Raw genomic sequence first — 18,876 nt, 5'->3', positions numbered from 1 at the left:
CCGCACCACAAGCCTGGCAGTGTGCAAGTAGCTCAGACAGGAGCTGGACAGCTCACTGGACAAGTAGCCTAGGCAGTAGCAAGACACACCACTGCACAATGAATACTACCCCTGGGACAGAGGAAGATAAAGAACACACCAGTCTGACCGTGGCCCAAGTGGTGGGCTGGGGGCAGACTTCAGGTCTGACTGTGGCCCCACCCACCAAAAGTTACTCCGGACAGCACAGGGTAAGTTCCGTGAAATTTTGAACTAACGCAGGAACTACCCACAATGACAAAACGGAAGTACTCTCTTCAAAAGAAACTCAGGAAGGAGTGACAGCTAACAAGTTGATCAAAAACTGATTTAAGCAATATAACTGAACAAGAACTTAGAATAATAGTCATAAAATGAATCACTGGGCTTAAAAAAAGCATAGAATACATCAGAGAATCTATTGCCACAGAGATCAAGGGACTAAGAAATAGTCATGAAGAACTAAAAAGTGGTATAAATGAGGTGCAAAATAAAATGGAGGCGGCCATAGCATGGATTCAAGCTGGAGAGGAGACAATAGGTGAATTAGAAGATAAAAATATGGAAAAAGTGGAAGCTGAGGAAAAAAAAATCCAGGAGTATGAGGGGAGAATTAGAGAAGTAAGTGATGCAATCAAATGGAACAATATCCCTTCGTAGGAATTCCAGAAGAAGGGGGGGGGGCTGAAGGTGTACTTGAACAAATGATAGCTGAGAACTTCCCTGATCTGAGGAAGGAAAAAGGCACTGAAATCCAAGAGGCACAGAGAACTCCCTTCAGATGTAACTTGAATTGATCTTCTGCATGACTTATCATAGTGAAACTGGCAAAACACAAGGATAAAGAGAAAATTCTGAGAGCACCTAGGGATAAACGGGCCTTAACATACAAAGGTAGACACATAAGAGTAGTAGTAGACCTATCTACTGAAACTTGGCCGGCCAGAAAGCAATGACGGGAAATCTTCAATGTGGGGAACAGAAAAAATATGCCTCAAGAATCCGTTATCCAGCAAGTCTGTCATTCAGAATAGAAGGAGAGAGAAAGGCTTTCCCAAGCAAACAAAAACTGAAGGAACTCATCTTCACCAAACCAGCCCTGCAAGAGATCCTCAGGGGGACTCTGTGAGTGAAATGTTGAGCAAGGACCACAAAGTCCCAGAGACATCACTACAAGCATGAAACCTACAGACGTAACAGTGACCCTACACCCATATCTTTCAAGATTAACGCTGAATGTAAATGGACTAAGTGCTCCGACAAAAAGACGTAGAGTATCAGAATGGATAAAAAAACAAGACTCATCTATTTGCTGTCTACAAGAGACTCATTTTAGACCTGAGGACACCTCCAGATTGAAAGTGAGGGGATGCAGAACTACCTATCATGCTACTGGAAGACAAAATAAAGCTGGAATAGCCATACGTATATCAGACAAACTAGACTTTAAATTAAAGGCTGTAACAAGAGATGAAGAAGGCCATTGTATAATAATTACAGGGTCTATTCATCAGGAAGAGCTAACAATTATAAGTGTCTACGGACTGAATTTGGAAGCCCCCAATTACATAAAACAGGGAATCACAAACATAAGCAAACTTATTGATAAGAAAGTGGTAATTTCAGGGGACCTTAATACCCCACTTACAACAATGGATAGATCATCTAGACACAGGATCCATAAAGAAACGAGGGCCCTGAATGATACATTGGATCAGATATACTTGACAGATATATTTAGATCTCTGCATTCCAAACCAACAGAATATAGGTTCTTCTCGAATGCACACGGAACATTGTCCAAGTTAGATCACTTACTGGGTCACAAAACAGCCCTTCATAAGTATAAAAGAATTGAGATCATACCATGCATACTTTCAGACCACAAGGCTATGCAACGTGACATCAACCACAGTTGAAAGTCTGGAAAACTGCCAAAGGCATGGAGGTTAAAGAACACCCTACTAAAGAATGAATGGGTCAACTAGGCAATTGGAAAAGGAATTGGAAAATATATGGAAACAAATGAAATAAAAATGCAATCCAACGCTTTGGGATGCAGCGAAGGCAGTCCTGAGAGGAAAATACATTGCAATCCAGGCCTATCTCAAGAAATAAGAAAAATCCGCAATACAAAGTCTAATAGCACACCTAAAGGAAATAGAAGCAGAATAGCAAAGACACCCCAAACCCAGCAGCAGAAGAGAAAGTATAAAGATCAGAGCAGATATAAACAATATAGAATCTCAAAAAACTGTAGAGCAGATCAATGCAAACAAGAGTTGGTTTTTGAAAAAATAAACAAAATTGATAAGTCTCTAGCCAGGCGTCTCAAAAAGAAAAGAGAGATGACCCAAATAGATACAATCATGAATGAAAATGGAATCATTACAACCAATCCTTCAAATACAAGCAGTCATCTGGGAATACTATGAAAAATTATATGGCAACAAACTGGATAACCGGGAAGAAACAGACAAAGTCCTAAGCACCCACACACTTCCAAAACTCAAACGGGAAGAAATAGAAAACTTGAACAGACCCATAACCGGTGAAGAAATTCGGTGAGTTATCAAAAATCTCCCAACAAATAAGAATCCAGGACCAGATGGCTTCCCTGGGGAATTAACCAGACATGTAAAGCAGAGATAATACCTATCCTTCTCAAGCTTTTCCAAAAAATAAGGAGGGAAAACTTCCAGACTCATTCTATAAAGCCAGCAATACGTTGATTCCCCAACCAGAGACCCAGCAAAAAAAAAGAGAACAACAAACCAATATCCCTGATGAATAAGGATGCAGAAATTCTCAACAAGATACCAGCAAGTTGAATTCAACAGCATGTAAAAAGAATTTGCCATGATCAGGTGGGATTCATTCCTGGGCCACAGGACTGGTTCAACATTTGCAAGTCAATCAGTGTGATACATTTCATTAACAAAAGAAAAGAAAAGAACCATATGATCCTGTCAATCGATGCAGAAAAAGCATTTGACAGAAATCAGCATCTTTTCTTAATACAAACCCTCAAGAATGTCGGGATAGAAGGAACATACTTAAACTTCATAAAAGCCATTTATGAAAAGCCCTAAGCTAATATCATCCGTAGTGGGGAAAGGCTGAGACCTTTCCCCCCTGAGATCAGGAACATAACACGGATGTTCAGTCTCACCACTGTTGTTTAACATAATGTTGGAAACGCTAGCATCAGCAATCAGACAACAAAAAGAAATCAAAGGTATCAAAATTGGCAAAGATGAAGTCAAGCTTTCACTTTCCCCAGATGACATATTATACGTGGAAAACCTGATAGACTCCACCAAAAGTCTCCTAGAACTGACAGATGAATTCAGCAAAGTCGCAGGAAACAAAATTAATGTACAGAAATCTGTTGCAGTCTTGTACAGTAATAATGAAGCAACAGAACGACAAATAAAGAAACTATCCCATTCACGATTGTAGCAAGAAGCATAAAATATCTAGGAATAAACCTAACCAAAGATGTAAAAGATGTGTATGCTGAAAACTGCAGGAAGCTTATGAAGGATATTGAAGAAGATACAAAGAAATGGAAAAACATGCCATGCTCATGGGTTGGTAGAATAAATATTATTAAAATGTCAATACTACCCAAAGCGATCTACACATTCAATGCAATCCCAATCAAAATTGCACCAGCATTCTTCTCAAAGCTACAACAAAGGATCCTAAAAATGTATGGAACCACAAATTACCCCAAATACTATAGTAATATTAAAGAAGATAACCAAAGTGGGAGCCATCACAATCCCAGACTTTAGCCTCTATTACAAAGCTGTAATCATGAAGAGAGTAGGGTATTGGCACAAAAACAGATACTTAGACCAATGGAAGACAATAGAGACTCCAGAATTAGACCCAAAAAAGTACGGCCAACTAATCTTTGACAAAGCAGGAAAGGATATCCAATGGAAAAAAGACAGTTTTTTAAACAAATGTTGCTGGGAGAACTCGACAGCAGCATGCAGAAGTATGAAACTAGGACAGTTTCTTACACCATTCACAAAAATAAACTCAAATTGGATGAAGGACCTGAATGTGAGACAGGACACCATCCAAACCCTGGATGAAAAAGCAGGCAACAACTTCTTTGACCTCGGCTGCAGCAATTTCTTACTCTACATGTCTCTAAAGACAAGGGAATTAAAAGCAAAAATGAACTATTGGGACTTCATCAAAATAACAAGCTTCTGCAATGCAAAGGAAACAATCAACAAAACTAAAAGGCAACCGAGAGAAATATTTGCAAATGATGTGTTGGAGAAAGGGTTAGTATCTAAGTCTATAAAGAACTTACCAAACTCCACACCCAAAAAAACAAATAATCCAGTGAAGAAATGGGCAGAAAACGTGAATAGACACTTTTCCAATGAAGAAATCCAGATGGCCAACAGGCACATGAGAAGATGCTTAACATCACTCCTCATCAGGGAAATACAAATCAAAACCACACTGAGATATCACCTCACACCAGAGTGGCTAAAATGAACAAATCAGGAGACTATAGATGCTGGAGAGGATGTGGAGAAACGGGAGCCCACTTGCACTGTGGGGGGGAATGCACACTGGTGCAGCCACTCTGGAAACAGTGTGGAGGTTCCTCGTAAAATCAAACATAGATCTACGCTATGATCCAGCAACAGCACTGCTAGGAATTTACCGAAGGGATATAGGAGTGCTGATGCATAGGGGCACTTGTACCCCAATGTATATAGCAGCACTTTCAACAATAGCCAGATTTTTGAAAGAGCCTAAATGTCCATCAACTGATGAATGGATAAAGAATATGTGGCTTATATACACAATGGAATACTACAGGGCAGTGAGAACGAATGAAATATGGCCTTTTGTAGCAACTGAGATAGAACATGGAACATCGATAGAACTGGAGAGTGTTATGCTAAGTGAAATAAGTCATACAGGAAAGACGGATACTATATGTTTTCACTCTTATGTGGATCCAGAGAAAGTTAACAGAAGACCGTGGGGGGGGGGAGGGGAAGGAAAAATAAAGTTAGAGAGGGAGGGAGCCAAACCATAAGACACTCTTAAAAACTGAGAATAAACTGAGGGTTGATCGGGGTGGAAGGGAGAGGAATGTGGGTGGTGGGCATTGGGGAGGGCACCTGTGGGGATGAACACTGGGTGTTGTATGGAAATCAATTTGACAATAAATTTCATATTAAAAAATAACAAAATGAAATAAAATTACTACATGAACTAGGAATTCCAGTGTTGTCTTTACCCTACGAATTCAGAAAGATTTATGCACCTCTGTGTTTATTTATGTTTATTTCTGCATTATTTACAACAGTCAAGATACAGAAGCATCTTGAGGATCCATCAATAGATGAATGGGTAATGATGTGACACACATAAACACCTACACGTGAATGTTATTCTGCCATAAAAAAGAACGAAATTTTTGCCATTGCAACCATATAAACAGAGCTAGAGCATAAAATGTTAACGTGAAATAAGAAAAACGTGAAATAAGAGAAAGACAAATACCATACGATTTCCACAAGTTATATGAGGAATTCAGGATACAAAGCAAATGAACAAAGAAAAAAAGAGATTCTTCATCAGAGAGAATATTCTGATGGTTACCAGTGAACAGTTCAGTGGAAGAATGGGTGAAATCAGTGAAGGGTAAAAGGAGTACACTTACTGTGATGAGCACTGAGTAGTGTATATAGAATTGTTGAATCGTTATGCAATACACCTGAGACTAATTTAACACTGTGTTAGTTATACTGGAATTTTAAAGAATTACAGATAAAATTAAAAAAAAATTCCCCTTGATTTCTTCTTTAGTCCATAGTTTGTTTGTTTTTTTCCTTAAGGAATGTGTAGCTAATTTCCTATCTATTTGTAAGTTTGCAAGCTTTCCAGTTGTGGATATATTGTTAATAATCATTGTGATCAAATAAGTACTTGATATTTCAGTCTTAACTAAATTTGCTAAAATGTGTTTGTGGTCTATCATATCGTCCTGAAAAATATTCTATATGTATTTGAAAGAAATGTGTAATATACTACTATGGATGGAATGTGTTTTTCAAGGTCAGGGTTTTCCTCTCAGTGTTCTGTTTGTATGATTTATTCACTGCTGGAAGTGGTTTTGAAGTGCACACTATTATTATTTATTATATCTTATTCTCTGTTTTCCATCATTATCAATTTTTCCCTTCAGATCTCTATTTACATAATATATGTAAATGATCTGATCAATCTTGAATGTGTATATATTTATCAATGTTGTATCTTCGTAATGACTTGTCTACTTTATCATTATCTGACAGTGACCATATTGGCTTATTCTGTGTTGCTTGGTATTAATATAGCCACTTTGTCTTTCTTTTGGATTCCTGTGTATGGAATAACTCCACTTAATATTGTATCTAAGTCTTTAAAATGAATGGAATCTCTTGAATGCAGAAAATAATTGGGTCTTATTTTCAATCTCTTCCACTTTGTAGATTCGAAAATTCAATCCATCTATATGCTGTTTATTGATACATACTAACTAATGCCATCTTGTTCATTGTTTCTGGTAGTCCTATAGTACCATTGATCCGTTTTTCATCTGTTACTGTCTTACCTTTGAGAATGGGTGATTTTTTACAGTTACATTGTCTGATTTTCTCTCCTTTGTGAAACTAGTGTGGGTTTTTGATTAGTAGTTAATGGGCTAATATAAAACGTCTTGTAGATGTAACAGTAGATAATTCTATTGACAGTAACTTAATTAGCATAAAACACTACGTGTTTAATCTGTCTTACTTTACAGTCATCTGTCACAGATTACTCATTTGAATGGTAATTATTACAAAATTACAGTCACTGAAGTTATTTTTTTAATTTAAATTTTAGTTAACATGCAGTGCAATATTGGTTTCAGGAGTAAAATTCAGTGATTTATAAACAACACCCAGTGCTCATCACAACTTCCATTTTAATACCCATCACCCATCTAGCCCATCTCCCACCCACATCCCTCCATCAACCCTCAGTTTGTTCTCTATGATTACATTTCTAGTGATTTGTTTCCCTGTCTTCTCTTTCTCCCCACCTTCCCATCTGGTCTTCTTTTCTTTCTGAAAATCTACATATGAGTGAAATCATATGGTCTGTCTTTCTCAGAATTATTTCACTTAGCATAATACCTTCTAAGTAATATTCCATTGTACATATATACTACATCTGGTTTTTTTTTTTTTTTAGTTTAAATGTTTATTTTTCAGAGAGAGAGAGAGAGAGAAAGCGCACAAGCAGGTGAAGGCCAGAGACAGAATGAGACACAGAATCTTCAGGCTCCAAGGTGTCAGCACAGAGCCTGACATGGGGCTTGAACTCACGAGTTGTGAGATCATGACCTGAGCCAAAGTCTGACGCTTAACCAACTGAGCCATCCAGGCACATGTGTACCACATTTTCTTTATCCTTTCTTTCATCAGTCAGTGAAACTGACTTGGGCTTTCTCCCTAGTTTGGCTTTATAATGAGCTTGGCTATAAATATTAGGTTTCATGGACCCTTTGAATTTTTATTTTTGTATCCTTTGGGTAAATACCTCATAGTGCAATTGCTGTATTTTAGGGTAGTTCTATTTTTAGGTTTCTGAGGAGTTTCCATACTGTTCTCCAGAATGGCTACACAAGTTTGCTGTCCTACCAAGTGCAGGAGGGTAGTCCTTTGTCTGCATCTTCACCAACAGCCCTTGTTTCTTGTGTTAATTGTAGCCATTCTGACAGGTGTGAGGTGGTATCTCATTGTGGTTTTGATTTGTACTTCCCTGGTGATGAGAGATGTGGAACATCTTTTCATGAGTCTGTTCACCTTCTGGTTGTGATGTTTGAAAAGTTTGTATTGATGTCTTCTTCCCTTTCCTTAATTGAGTTGTTTGTTTTTTGGGTGTTGAGTTTGATGATTTCCTTATAGAGTTTGGATACTAACCCTCATCAGATATATTGTTTGCAACTATCCTCTCCTGTTCCATTGTTGTAGACTCTGGGTCTGGAGCTCTTTCTCGTCTAGCAAGAAAGCGGGATGCAGGATTAAAATATGAGAGATGGCTAATGTCAGGGAGAAGACAAGAGCCCTGATTAAGAGTCCTTGCTCCGTTTTTTTAGGATCTGAAGGCTTAGAAGCATTGTAATGGGCATACACAAAGAGACAATGAGACTGTTAACATTAACTCATGGACATGACGAAAAGGGGGTTTTGAAGATCTGTGGGGTTAGGGGTATGGGCGAATACAAAACAAAACCCTGGCGCCCTGTGGCCAGGCAGAAGGTTGTTTTACAGCAAACATGAGACATCGCCTCTGTTTACCTAAACTGGCTTAGGGGACAAGAAAGAGCATGCTACCTCAAGGTCAACAAGGCACCTTTGTTTTGCTAATTAGCTCTGGTCTGGGCAGCTTCACCTCCCAGTGATTTATCTCCCTATTTACCTGTTTACCTAGTTTACCTAATTTGGTCCTTCCTTCCTGAGAAAACAACTTTGTGCTATAGTACTAAATTGGGGGGCGTTTCTGCCCTGTATACCTAATCTTGTTTACCTCATATACCTTTGTTCTATATTTGGCCTTTGCCTCACCCTGTGTGTACCGGGGGCTTAGCCCCACCCTCCCTATGCTAATTACCTAATCTTATTTACCCAGACTTGGGTGTCAGCATCCTATAGCTTTATAATTCTTTATGCCTTGTTAATCCATCAGTGCAAGCCCAGGGAATTCCTAAGCTTATTCCCCAGGTTCCATAAGCTTCCTTTTAGTTTTGTTGATTGTTCCCTTTTGCTCTGCACAACCTTTTTATCTTGATGAACTCCCATTAATTAGTTCCGGTTTGTTTTGTTTCCCTTCCCTCCCCTCCCCTCCCCTCCCCTCCCCTCCCCTCCCCTCCCCTCCCCTCCCCTCCCCTCCCCCTCCCCTCCCCTCCCCTCCCCTCCCCCTTCCCTCCCCTCCCCTCCCCTCCCCTTCCCTTTCCAGTTGTCCCAACCCCATTTGTTGCAGGGACTGTCTTTTTTCCATTGGATATTCTTTTCTGTTTTGTCAAAGACGAGTTAATCATATAATTGTGGGTCTCTTTCTGGGTTTTCTGTTCTATTTTGTTGATACACATGTCTGTATTTTGCGCCAGTACCATACTCTCTTGATGACAAAAACTTTGTAATCTTGAAATCTGGAATTGTGATACCTCCAGTTTTGTTTTCCTTTTTCAGGATTGCTTTGGCTATCTGGGGAATTTTCTAGTTTTATTTCTGGTGTTTTTGAGAATAGCAGTTCTGACAGGTGTGAGGAGATACGTCATTGTGGTTCTGATTTTCATTTCCCTGATGATCATTGATGTTGAGCCTTTTTTCCTGTGTCTCTTAACCATCTGAATTTCTTCTTTGAAGAGATATCTGTTCATGCCCTCTACCCTGTTTTTAGTTGGATTGATTGTTTGCATGTTTGTGGATACTGAGTTGTGTGAGTTCTTTATGTATTTTAGCTATTAATCATTTACAGTTCTATCACTTGCAAATATGTAAATTCCCTGAATCAGTACGATGTCTTTTTATTTTGTTGGTGGGGTTTTGGTTGTTGTTTGTGTTTTTAGGTGTTTGTTTTTTTTTCTTTTTTGTTTTTTGTTTTTTGGTTTTTTTTTTGTTTTTTTTGCCATGGAAAAGACTTTCAGTTTGATTTGGTTTTTTGTTTATTTTTGTTTTTTGTTCACTTTTCTGAGGAGACAGATCAAATATATATATATACACACACATTGCTAAGAACGATGTCAGGGATTCACTACCTGGTTTTCTACTAGTAGTTTCCAGTCTTATACTTAACTCATTAATCCCCCTTTAGTTTATCTTGTATATGATGTAAGCAAGGAGTCCAGTTTCAACTTTATTTGCAAGTAGCTGTTGAGTTTTCCCAACAACATTTGTTGAAGAGCCAGTCTTTCCCCAGTGTTTATTCTTGCCTCCTTTGCCAAAGACTAATTTACCTGTGTTAAGATGGGTTTATCCCTGGACTGTGTATTCCATGTACCTGTTGTTGTGCTAGTACCACCCTACTTTGATAACGTATCCTTATAGTATAGTTGGAAATAAGAAAGCCTGATATCTCCAGCTTGTACTTCTTTCTCAAGATTTCTTTGATCATTCAAGGTCCTTTGTGGTTCCATATACATTTTAGGATGTTTTTCCCCTAGTTTTCTAGAAGATGCCATTGTTTTCAATAGAGATTGTACTGAATCTGTAGACTATTTTGGGTGGCCAGGATATTTTAATAATATTTTTTTTTCAGTCCAAATGCATGGTGTATCTTTCAATATATTTGTGTCATCATCAGTTTCATTTACCAATCTTACAGTTCCGTTCCTCTGCCCCCTTTTTAGTTGGATTGCTTTTTTTCATGCTTACATTTATTTTATTTGTGTTTCGTGTGCAATTGTCAGTGGATTGTTTTCTATTTTTTATAGTTAACTAATATTGTATAGAACATAACACTTAACCTGCTTGTAAATTGATTGAACTCATAACTTAGTTTTAATCATATTTTACTGGAGTCCTTAGGGTTTTCTCCATATAGTATCGTGTTGGTTAATGTAAATAGGGATAGTTTGCTTCTCTTATAATTTGATTGCCTGTGTTTCTTTTTCTTCTCTTATTGCTATGGCTAGGACTTCCAGTACTGTGTTAAGTAGTAGTGGTGAGAAGGCATTCTTGTCTTATTCCTGATCTTACAGGAATAAGTTTCACCATTCAATGTGATGTTAGCTGTGTGTTTGTCATTCATGGTCTTTATTATGTTGAGGTACATTTCTCTCTATCCACCTTGTTGAGAGTTTTGGGCACAAATAAGTTTTGGATTATATCAGATGCTTTTCCAGCCTTGTTGATATGATCATGATTTTTGCCACTCCTTTTTTTCTTTGTAGTCCATTTTAAAAATATTTTTCATCGCATTTATTTTAGAGAGAGAGAGAGAGTGGGGAGAAGATATAAGAAGAGAGAGAGAATCTTAACTCAACCAACTGAGACACCCACATGCCCCATCATGCATTTTCAGTGTGTTTTGTTACAGTGATTGATATGCAGACGTTGAACCACCCACCCTGAATCTCTTAAATAAATCGCACTTGATCTTTTTCTATGATTCTTTTAATGTATTGTTGCATTTGATTTGATAATATATTGTTGAGGATTTTTATATCTGTACTCATCAGGAATATTGGCCTATAATCCCTGTAACTTGACAGCAAAAAACAAGTGGATAGTCTTCAAAATATAACTTTTATTGAGTTGAGCTAAATCTAAAGAGAGGCAAAACACAAGTACTGTCTCACGTTAGCCTAAAAGGAAGTAACCTCTATACCTGTGGGTATGATGATATTTTAACATATTGCTAAAGGCTTGATAAAATTACTATGAGATATAAAATACATGGAAATGAAGACATAGTAGGAGTTCAGATTTATCCTACAGATCTCAATAAGTGAGAACTCAGAGGAAAGGTTACACAGAAACCAGAGAGAGCTCTCCCCTACAGAACAGCCTTAAAGAGACACACAAATTTCACTGCAAGAAATGCCTGGACTCTTCTTTTACAAATAAAATCCTAAACCACCAGGGGGAAACAATAAACATTTAACTTTTGACACAGTAAAGGGAAAATGTAAGAGAAAACTTCTCTTAACTATAAAGAAGTAGAAAAGTGTTGTACACTTAAAGACTTTTGAAGATATTTAGCAATTGCAGTGGGATAAAATGGAATAGAAGGGGCTACCTTCAAGACACAGGCACAAAAGGCTAACTTAAGTTTGACGGTGAGTCAGGAAACCAGAATGATCCCTTCTCCATCGCTGTGCTTTAGCAAGTGAAGAGTAAGACAAATGGCAGTGTTACTGCTGGGGGTAAAACAAACTGCTGGGGGAAAACAAAAGAATTGAGAGAGATACCCAGGAATGGAAGAGTCTTGGTAGAAGTCAAGGATTAACAGGAGACGTTAATTCCACCTCTATGGTAGAGCAAAACAAAGATAAAGTAAGTTTGGATGCAGTGAAATGGCTAAGACAGGTAGCATCACCTCTTCACTCAAGAGGAGAGGCAGAAAAAGCTGAAAAGCTCTACCATGGTAGAAAGGAAGCCAGATGAGACGGTGCCCAGCTTCCCTAGTTGTGCAAGACTTTGGTAAAGAAATCCATCTCTTTTCCTAGTAAAAGTAAGTTTTACCTATTTTGCAAATATTTTCAAAGAACCAGCTTGTTTCACTGATTGTCTATTTTATTCTTTATTGTGTTTGCCTCTGATCTTACTATTTCTTTCCTTCCACTGGCTTGAGTTTACTTTTCTTTTTCTGGTTTCTTATGTTATCAATTTGAGATCCCCCTCTCTCTGTTAGGTGTGCATTTATAGCTTTAAATTTCCCTTTGGGCACTGCTGTGCAGCATTCCACAGTTTTATTTTTGACTTTCTATTCTTTCTGATTCTTTTCTAAATATCTTCTATTTCCCCTGATGATTTAGGTTTTAGTCTATTGGATATTTAAGGGTCTGCTATTTATATCCCTGTCATTTTCTTGATTGATTGTAGAAAATATTTTTAGTGATTTTGCTCTCCTAAAATTTATTTTAAGTGACGTTTTTTGTCCTAACATATGGTTTGTTCTGGAAAACATCCCAAGTGACCTCACAAAACTGTATTATTGCTTTGTTACCTGGTGTACTTCTTTCCTTTTTTTAAAATTTTTTTAACGTTTATTTATTTTTGAGACAGAGAGAGACAGAGCATGAATGGGGAAGGGTCAGAGAGAGGGAGACACAGAATCTGAAACAGGCTCCAGGCTCTGGGCTGTCAGCAGAGAGCCCAACGCGGGGCTCGAACTCACGGACCGCGAGATCATGCCCCGAGCCGAAGTCGGCTGCTTAACCGACTGAGTCACCCAGGCGCCCCTCTTTTTTTTTTTTTTTTTTTTTTAAGAGAGAGTATAAGCAGCAGGAAGGGGCGAGGTAGACAGAAAGAGAGAGAGAGAGAATTTTAAGCAGGTTCCACATCCAGCATGGAACCAAAAGCCATAAATGTCAGTCTCAGGGTGAAAGGCAAGATCATGACCTGAACTGAAATCAAGTGTCAAGTGCTTAACCAACTGAGCCACCCAGGTGGACTCAACTTTGTTCCCTTTTTTATACATGAGTAATATTACAGCAATCCACTGATGGACATTTGGGTTATTTTGTTGCTTAGGGTGTTTTATATATGCCTACTAATCTATTTGCTTTTAGTGTTGTTTACATCTCCTATGTCTATATTAATCTTTTATCTAGATGTTCTGTGTATTATTGAAAGTGTGGTATTAAGTCTCGAATAATTATTTTCAAATATTTTCTCACTTAAATTCTGTCAGCATTTGTTTCATTTTATTTTGTGGCCCTTTAGTTGGGTATATATATGTTTAGGATTATTTTATTTTCCTGATGAATTGACCAATTCATCAATGTAAATATCCTTTGGTCTCTTGTAAGTTTTTTACTTACAATTGAATATATATGTGTGTATGCATCTATATGTGTGTATGTACTTACATTTATTTATCTATGTATTTATATATATATATAGATATATAGATATACATATATATATATCTACACATTATATCTGCATATGTATGTGTATGTATATAACTGTATATATGTTCCAATTCACAGACTCTTAACAATAGAAAAAACTAAAAAATATAAGAAATAAAAAGTAATCTCGATAACAAATAAAGAACTTGATGGGCGCCTGGGTGGCTCAGTCAGTTAAGCGTCTGACTTCGGCTCGGGTCATGATCTCACGGTCCGTGAGTTCGAGCCCTGCGTCGGGCTCTGTGCTGGCAGCTCATAGCCTGCAGCCTGTTTCACATTCTGTGTCTCCCTCTCTCTCTGCCCCTCCCTGTTCATGCTCTGTCTCTCTCTGTCTCAAAAATAAATAAACGTTAAGAATGGAACTTGAATAGATATTTCTTGAGAGAAGTTACTCAGATGGTCCACAAACATGTGAGAGAATGCTCATCATCATTGGTCTTCAAATGTACCTGAGTCAAAAGTACAGTGAGATTCCACATTACTCCCAGATGGCTTGAATTGACAAATCAGATACAAAGAGGTTTTTAAAAGAAATATGAATCCTGTGCATTTCTGGTGTGAATATATAGTATTGCAGCACCTGCGCAAAATAGTTTGAGATTTCTCAGTTAAACTCAGAGTGACCATTTGACTCAGCTATTCTCATTAACCATTAAAGAGAAAATAATATATGTCCACTGGAGCTTGTCACAAGAATTTCTTGCAGAATTATTTATAGTAGCCAAAATGGAAATAACCCAGATGTCCATCATTGGATAAATGGATAAGTAAATTGTATTGTACTCATACAATGAAATATTACTCATATATACAAAAGAAACAAAGTACCAATACATCCTTCAGTAAGAATTACCCTTCATTATGTATAAAAAGCATCATTTATGTGTATAGAAGTATTTTGTGTATAAAACCTTATGCTAAGTGACAGAAGGCAGACATAACAGGTCAGTTATAGTATACTCCTTTCCATATTATATTTGAAAAGTCATAAAATCCATACTTAAGAAGAGTAGTGGTAACCACATCATGAGTGAATGGGAAATGATGAATGATTACTTAATGTGCACAGGGTGTTTTCTTGAGTGGCAAAAATGTTTTGAAACTAGAGAGAGATAGTGGTTGCACAACATTGTGAGTATGCTTAAATGCTTCCAACTGTATATTAAAATTTTTAAACCATTTTAAAATTGTTAATTTTGTATTTTGTGATTCCACTTCAATAAAAAATGTATGTATGAATGGTAGAAGATAAACTAAGATACTTTTATTAGACAGTGTATTTAAAGCTTTACTGGTAAAACAGGAGTTGAGATCATCTTTAAAATGAGAAGTATGGGGGCGCCTGGGTGGCGCAGTTGGTTAAGCGTCCGACTTCAGCCAGGTCACGATCTCGCGGTGCGTGAGTTCGAGCCCCGTGTCAGGCTCTGGGCTGATGGCTCAGAGCCTGGAGCCTGTTTCTGATTCTGTGTCTCCCTCTCTCTCTGCCCCTCCCCCCGTTCATGCTCTGTCTCTCTCTGTCTCAAAAATAAATAAACGTTAAAAATAAAATAAAATAAAATAAAATGAGAAGTATGAAATGAGCATTTAAGAAAATATAATGATGAAAGCATACACAGAAAATGAAGTAGTAAAAATAAAGAAAATACTGACAAATTAAAAGTAAACAACTCTTGCTTTGAGAATTTGGAAGGCTTTATTTGGAATTTGGAACCCAGAAGGCAATTCAAAAGATTATATACTCCTGGAAACTCAGATGATTTGGAGGATCACTGTTGAAGGTTTAAGATATGAATGAAAAATATTTGCAGTTAGAAGTTCAAAAAAAATTTTTTTTTTATACAATATACTTATAGGGTGCCTGAGTGGCTCTGTCCATTAAGTGTCTGACTTCAGCTCAGGTCATGAGCTCATGGTTCCTGAGTTCAAACTCCCGGTAGGGCTCTGTGCTGACAGCTCAGAGCCTGGAGCCTGCTTAAGATTCTGTGTGTCTCCCTCTGTCCGCCCCTCCACCGCTTGCACTCTGTCTCTCGCATTGTCTCAAAAATAAATAAGCATTTTAAAAAATTCAAAAAAATAATCTACATACGAAAATTTAAAAAAAAAGCTTTGTTACACATATCCTTTTCTAATTGCCAGAAGTTAAAATAAGAAAAGTCTCTGAAATATATGATTTAATGTAAAGTAAAATAGAAAATAAAGCTTTAGCTTGAATAAATAGAATAATTAATAATGGAGTGATTTTATATGTACAAGATAAGCTTTACTTTGTATCTATGACATGACATTTAAATATGGTATCTTGAAACATACAGAATTGCAAGAGAGTGTTTATTACCACCGAAGTCATACAACTAACTTGTTTAAGAGAACTGCTCAAACCATAGCACAATGCTTTCCCCATTAATAGCTTTTCTGGCTAAACGGACTCTAAAATTGAGGATGACTTAATACAAACTTAAATCCAAAAAGTTTAGTATATAAAAGGTTTCCAATAGAAGCAAAAGTGAATTATGTATCGTTTCTGTTACTGTTCTGTTTTTACAAAAAGTCATCTTTTGAAACCTTTAATTTTCATAACAGTTTAATTATTATTGAAATTTTACGTGTTGTCATTTTATCTTTTAATTATTTTCATTAGGTAGAGGAACGTACCATCACCACACAGAGAGTTTTCCAAGATCGACGATATCAGATTGATGCTGCAATTGTTCGCATTATGAAGATAAGGAAAACACTTACCCACAGTGTACTTCTCTCAGAATTGTATAAGCAGCTAAAATTTACGCTACAGGTAAACAAATCTACCAAAAATCCAGTGGCATTGAGTACTTTTGAATAAAACCATAGGTTTATAAAGTAATTTCAAGTAAAAACGTATCTGTGATATGGAGTAAAAATTGTGAGTGTGATTATCACAGGACTTAGGTCCCTTTTTGTGTTATGGTTTACTGTATTAGGTTATTAAATTTTATCAATTTTATAAGTAAAAAGTTGTAACATTTTGAAAGGTAACACAAAAAAAAGAAAAAGAAATTAGTCTCATGATCTATTTTAAGTATTTTCACTGTACCTCCATGGTTTAGATTCACTCCCTTGATGTATCTGCTTGATGAAATACAGTTAGAAGTTGCCTTTATTTGCACTGCTTATCAGCAAATACTTCACAATTCCTAGCAGAGTGGCCTTTGGTCTTACTATGATAGTCCTTTCTCTGTTTTTACGTCTTATAACGGTTGATCTTTGTGACATTATTAAATACTACAACCTAACAAATTATTAACAATATGTGGCAAATTACCGCTTACTTAACCATTTTCAAAAAGTCTTTTTAAGGACAATATGTAGCTATTTTGTCTGATTCTTATAGGTTAGACATTTTAATACATTTTTCTGCCATAATTATTAAAAATGTCAAGCCATTTGTTCGTATGTCATCATAAAATAAAATGAAAATTGTAGTTTTGTGTATCCTAAGTAATCAAAATAGAATTGCTACAAACACTTCGATTTCTAGTCTAATGTTTATGGCTTGGTTCCCAGAGCCTGTCAGCTATGATTTTTTTCAATCCTGCTTCGTCTCCTATCTTTCTCATTTTCTGACTCTTGTCAACTTTACATAACGTGTGTATCTCCACTTCCTCACGGAGGGTGATAATATTAACGACTTACTCAAATGTTACTAAGACAAAAGAGTTTCCTGAAGCATGTAGTAAGTGCTAAGGAATTATTAGCTGTAGCTGCTACTTTATCAATGTTGTACTCTTGATTTTTTAAATTTAAAAGCTGTTTTTTTCCTTGAGAAAAAAAAAAAACAACTCTTCGAGTTCTCTGCAGTGCTCTACACATGGCTCAACTGGGGTGCTTATTATTTAGTAAATTATAGAATTACTTTCTTTAATGTGATTTCTAGTGAGTTCAATCCGTACACCATAACTAACCATGTGCATCATAGAAACATCAGTGCCTGAGGTATTGGCTGTCTTCTATATTTTAGAGCCTTCCTTATGTGGCATAGTTGATGAGTATAACTTCTTTTCATTAAAGAAATTGAAAGTATGATTTTTTTTACCAAGATGCATCCCAGATGCATTTTATTCTATTCTTTATGTATTAGTTGTACTTTATTCCTAGTTAGCACCTTTCTAATGTATTTCAGATTTGATTATAGTAATATTGTAGTTAAGAAATTTATTGTTTCCTGAAAATTACGAATAAGAAAAATATGAGATACAAAATGTGATGTATTTGGGATGAGAGTAGAAAATAAAATGCTGTGATTTCATTTTTATTAACATTAATAATTTATTTTGTAGCCTTCTGATCTGAAGACGAGAGTAGAATCTTTAATTGACAGAGACTACATGGAAAGAGATAAAGAAAATCCAAACAAGTACAAGTATATTGCATGAACTTCTGGCCTTACTATTTCTACTTATAGTAGTTGACTCATAGTCCTGTTAATTGACTAAAATATTCCACTGACACATGAATAAAAGCAGTGCATTAAAATACAAATGCAGAATTAAATTTTCATCAGCATTCTCAGTTAAAGTATGCCGTTTTCTGAATGACATGTATTTTTAATGTTGCTATTAAACTATACATAATGCTCTAAAACTCCCTGGGAAATTTCGTAATGTTTACTGTCTGTCCTTCATTTCAGTATATATTGATGACATGTAGTATGCATTAGTTTAATAAAGAATAAGTTTCATAAAAAGCAACATATATCCATAACTGTTTAAGTGTAAAATCGCACTGTGAATTATACATCTGGATGATTTAAACTCTATTTGAAATTAAGTATTAACGCCATTTATTTGTCCTTATATTGGTTTTGCTGTGTATTTGTCCTTATGTTGGTTTTTCGGTGTGAAATTAATCATATAACAATTTAATTTTAACATGTGTAAACCACGTTAAAATTTAACCTATAATGGAACCATCATTTTAGACATCTTAAAACATTTAGTTCAGCCATATAAATTTTTGTAGTCTTTATTTTTGAGAGAGAGAGAGAGAGAGAGAGAGGGAGAGAGAGAGACAGAAACAGAACGTGAGTGGGGATGGGCAGAGAGAGAGGGAGACACAGAATCAGAAGCAAGCTCCAGGCTCTGAGCTATCAGCACAACCATGATGAGGGGCTTAAACCCACGAACCCTGAGATCATGACCTGAGGTGAAGTCTGGCACTTAACCACC

General features: G+C 36.5%; 1 protein-coding gene across 1 annotated transcript in view; it reads left to right on the top strand.

Annotated features, from left to right (window-relative positions):
- The window catches only part of LOC124525809 (cullin-4B-like), a 120,456-nt gene extending 102,372 nt beyond the window's left edge, over window positions 1–18,084 (top strand). Inside the window, exons 19-20 of the mRNA XM_047098391.1 lie at window positions 16,314–16,466; window positions 17,989–18,084. Of these exons, the coding sequence (XP_046954347.1) occupies window positions 16,314–16,466; window positions 17,989–18,084 (249 nt within the window). The remainder of the gene's footprint in view (window positions 1–16,313; window positions 16,467–17,988) is intronic.
- The last annotated feature ends 792 nt before the right edge of the window (window positions 18,085–18,876 follow it).

Source organism: Lynx rufus, unplaced genomic scaffold (assembly GCF_022079265.1).
Source record: "Lynx rufus isolate CCGP_SWC_20201006 ecotype Redwood Valley unplaced genomic scaffold, mLynRuf1.p SCAF_48, whole genome shotgun sequence".
Taxonomy (NCBI): domain Eukaryota; kingdom Metazoa; phylum Chordata; class Mammalia; order Carnivora; family Felidae; genus Lynx; species Lynx rufus.
Note: the sequence above shows the minus strand (reverse complement) of the source record. Positions and strands in the feature narration are given on the sequence as shown.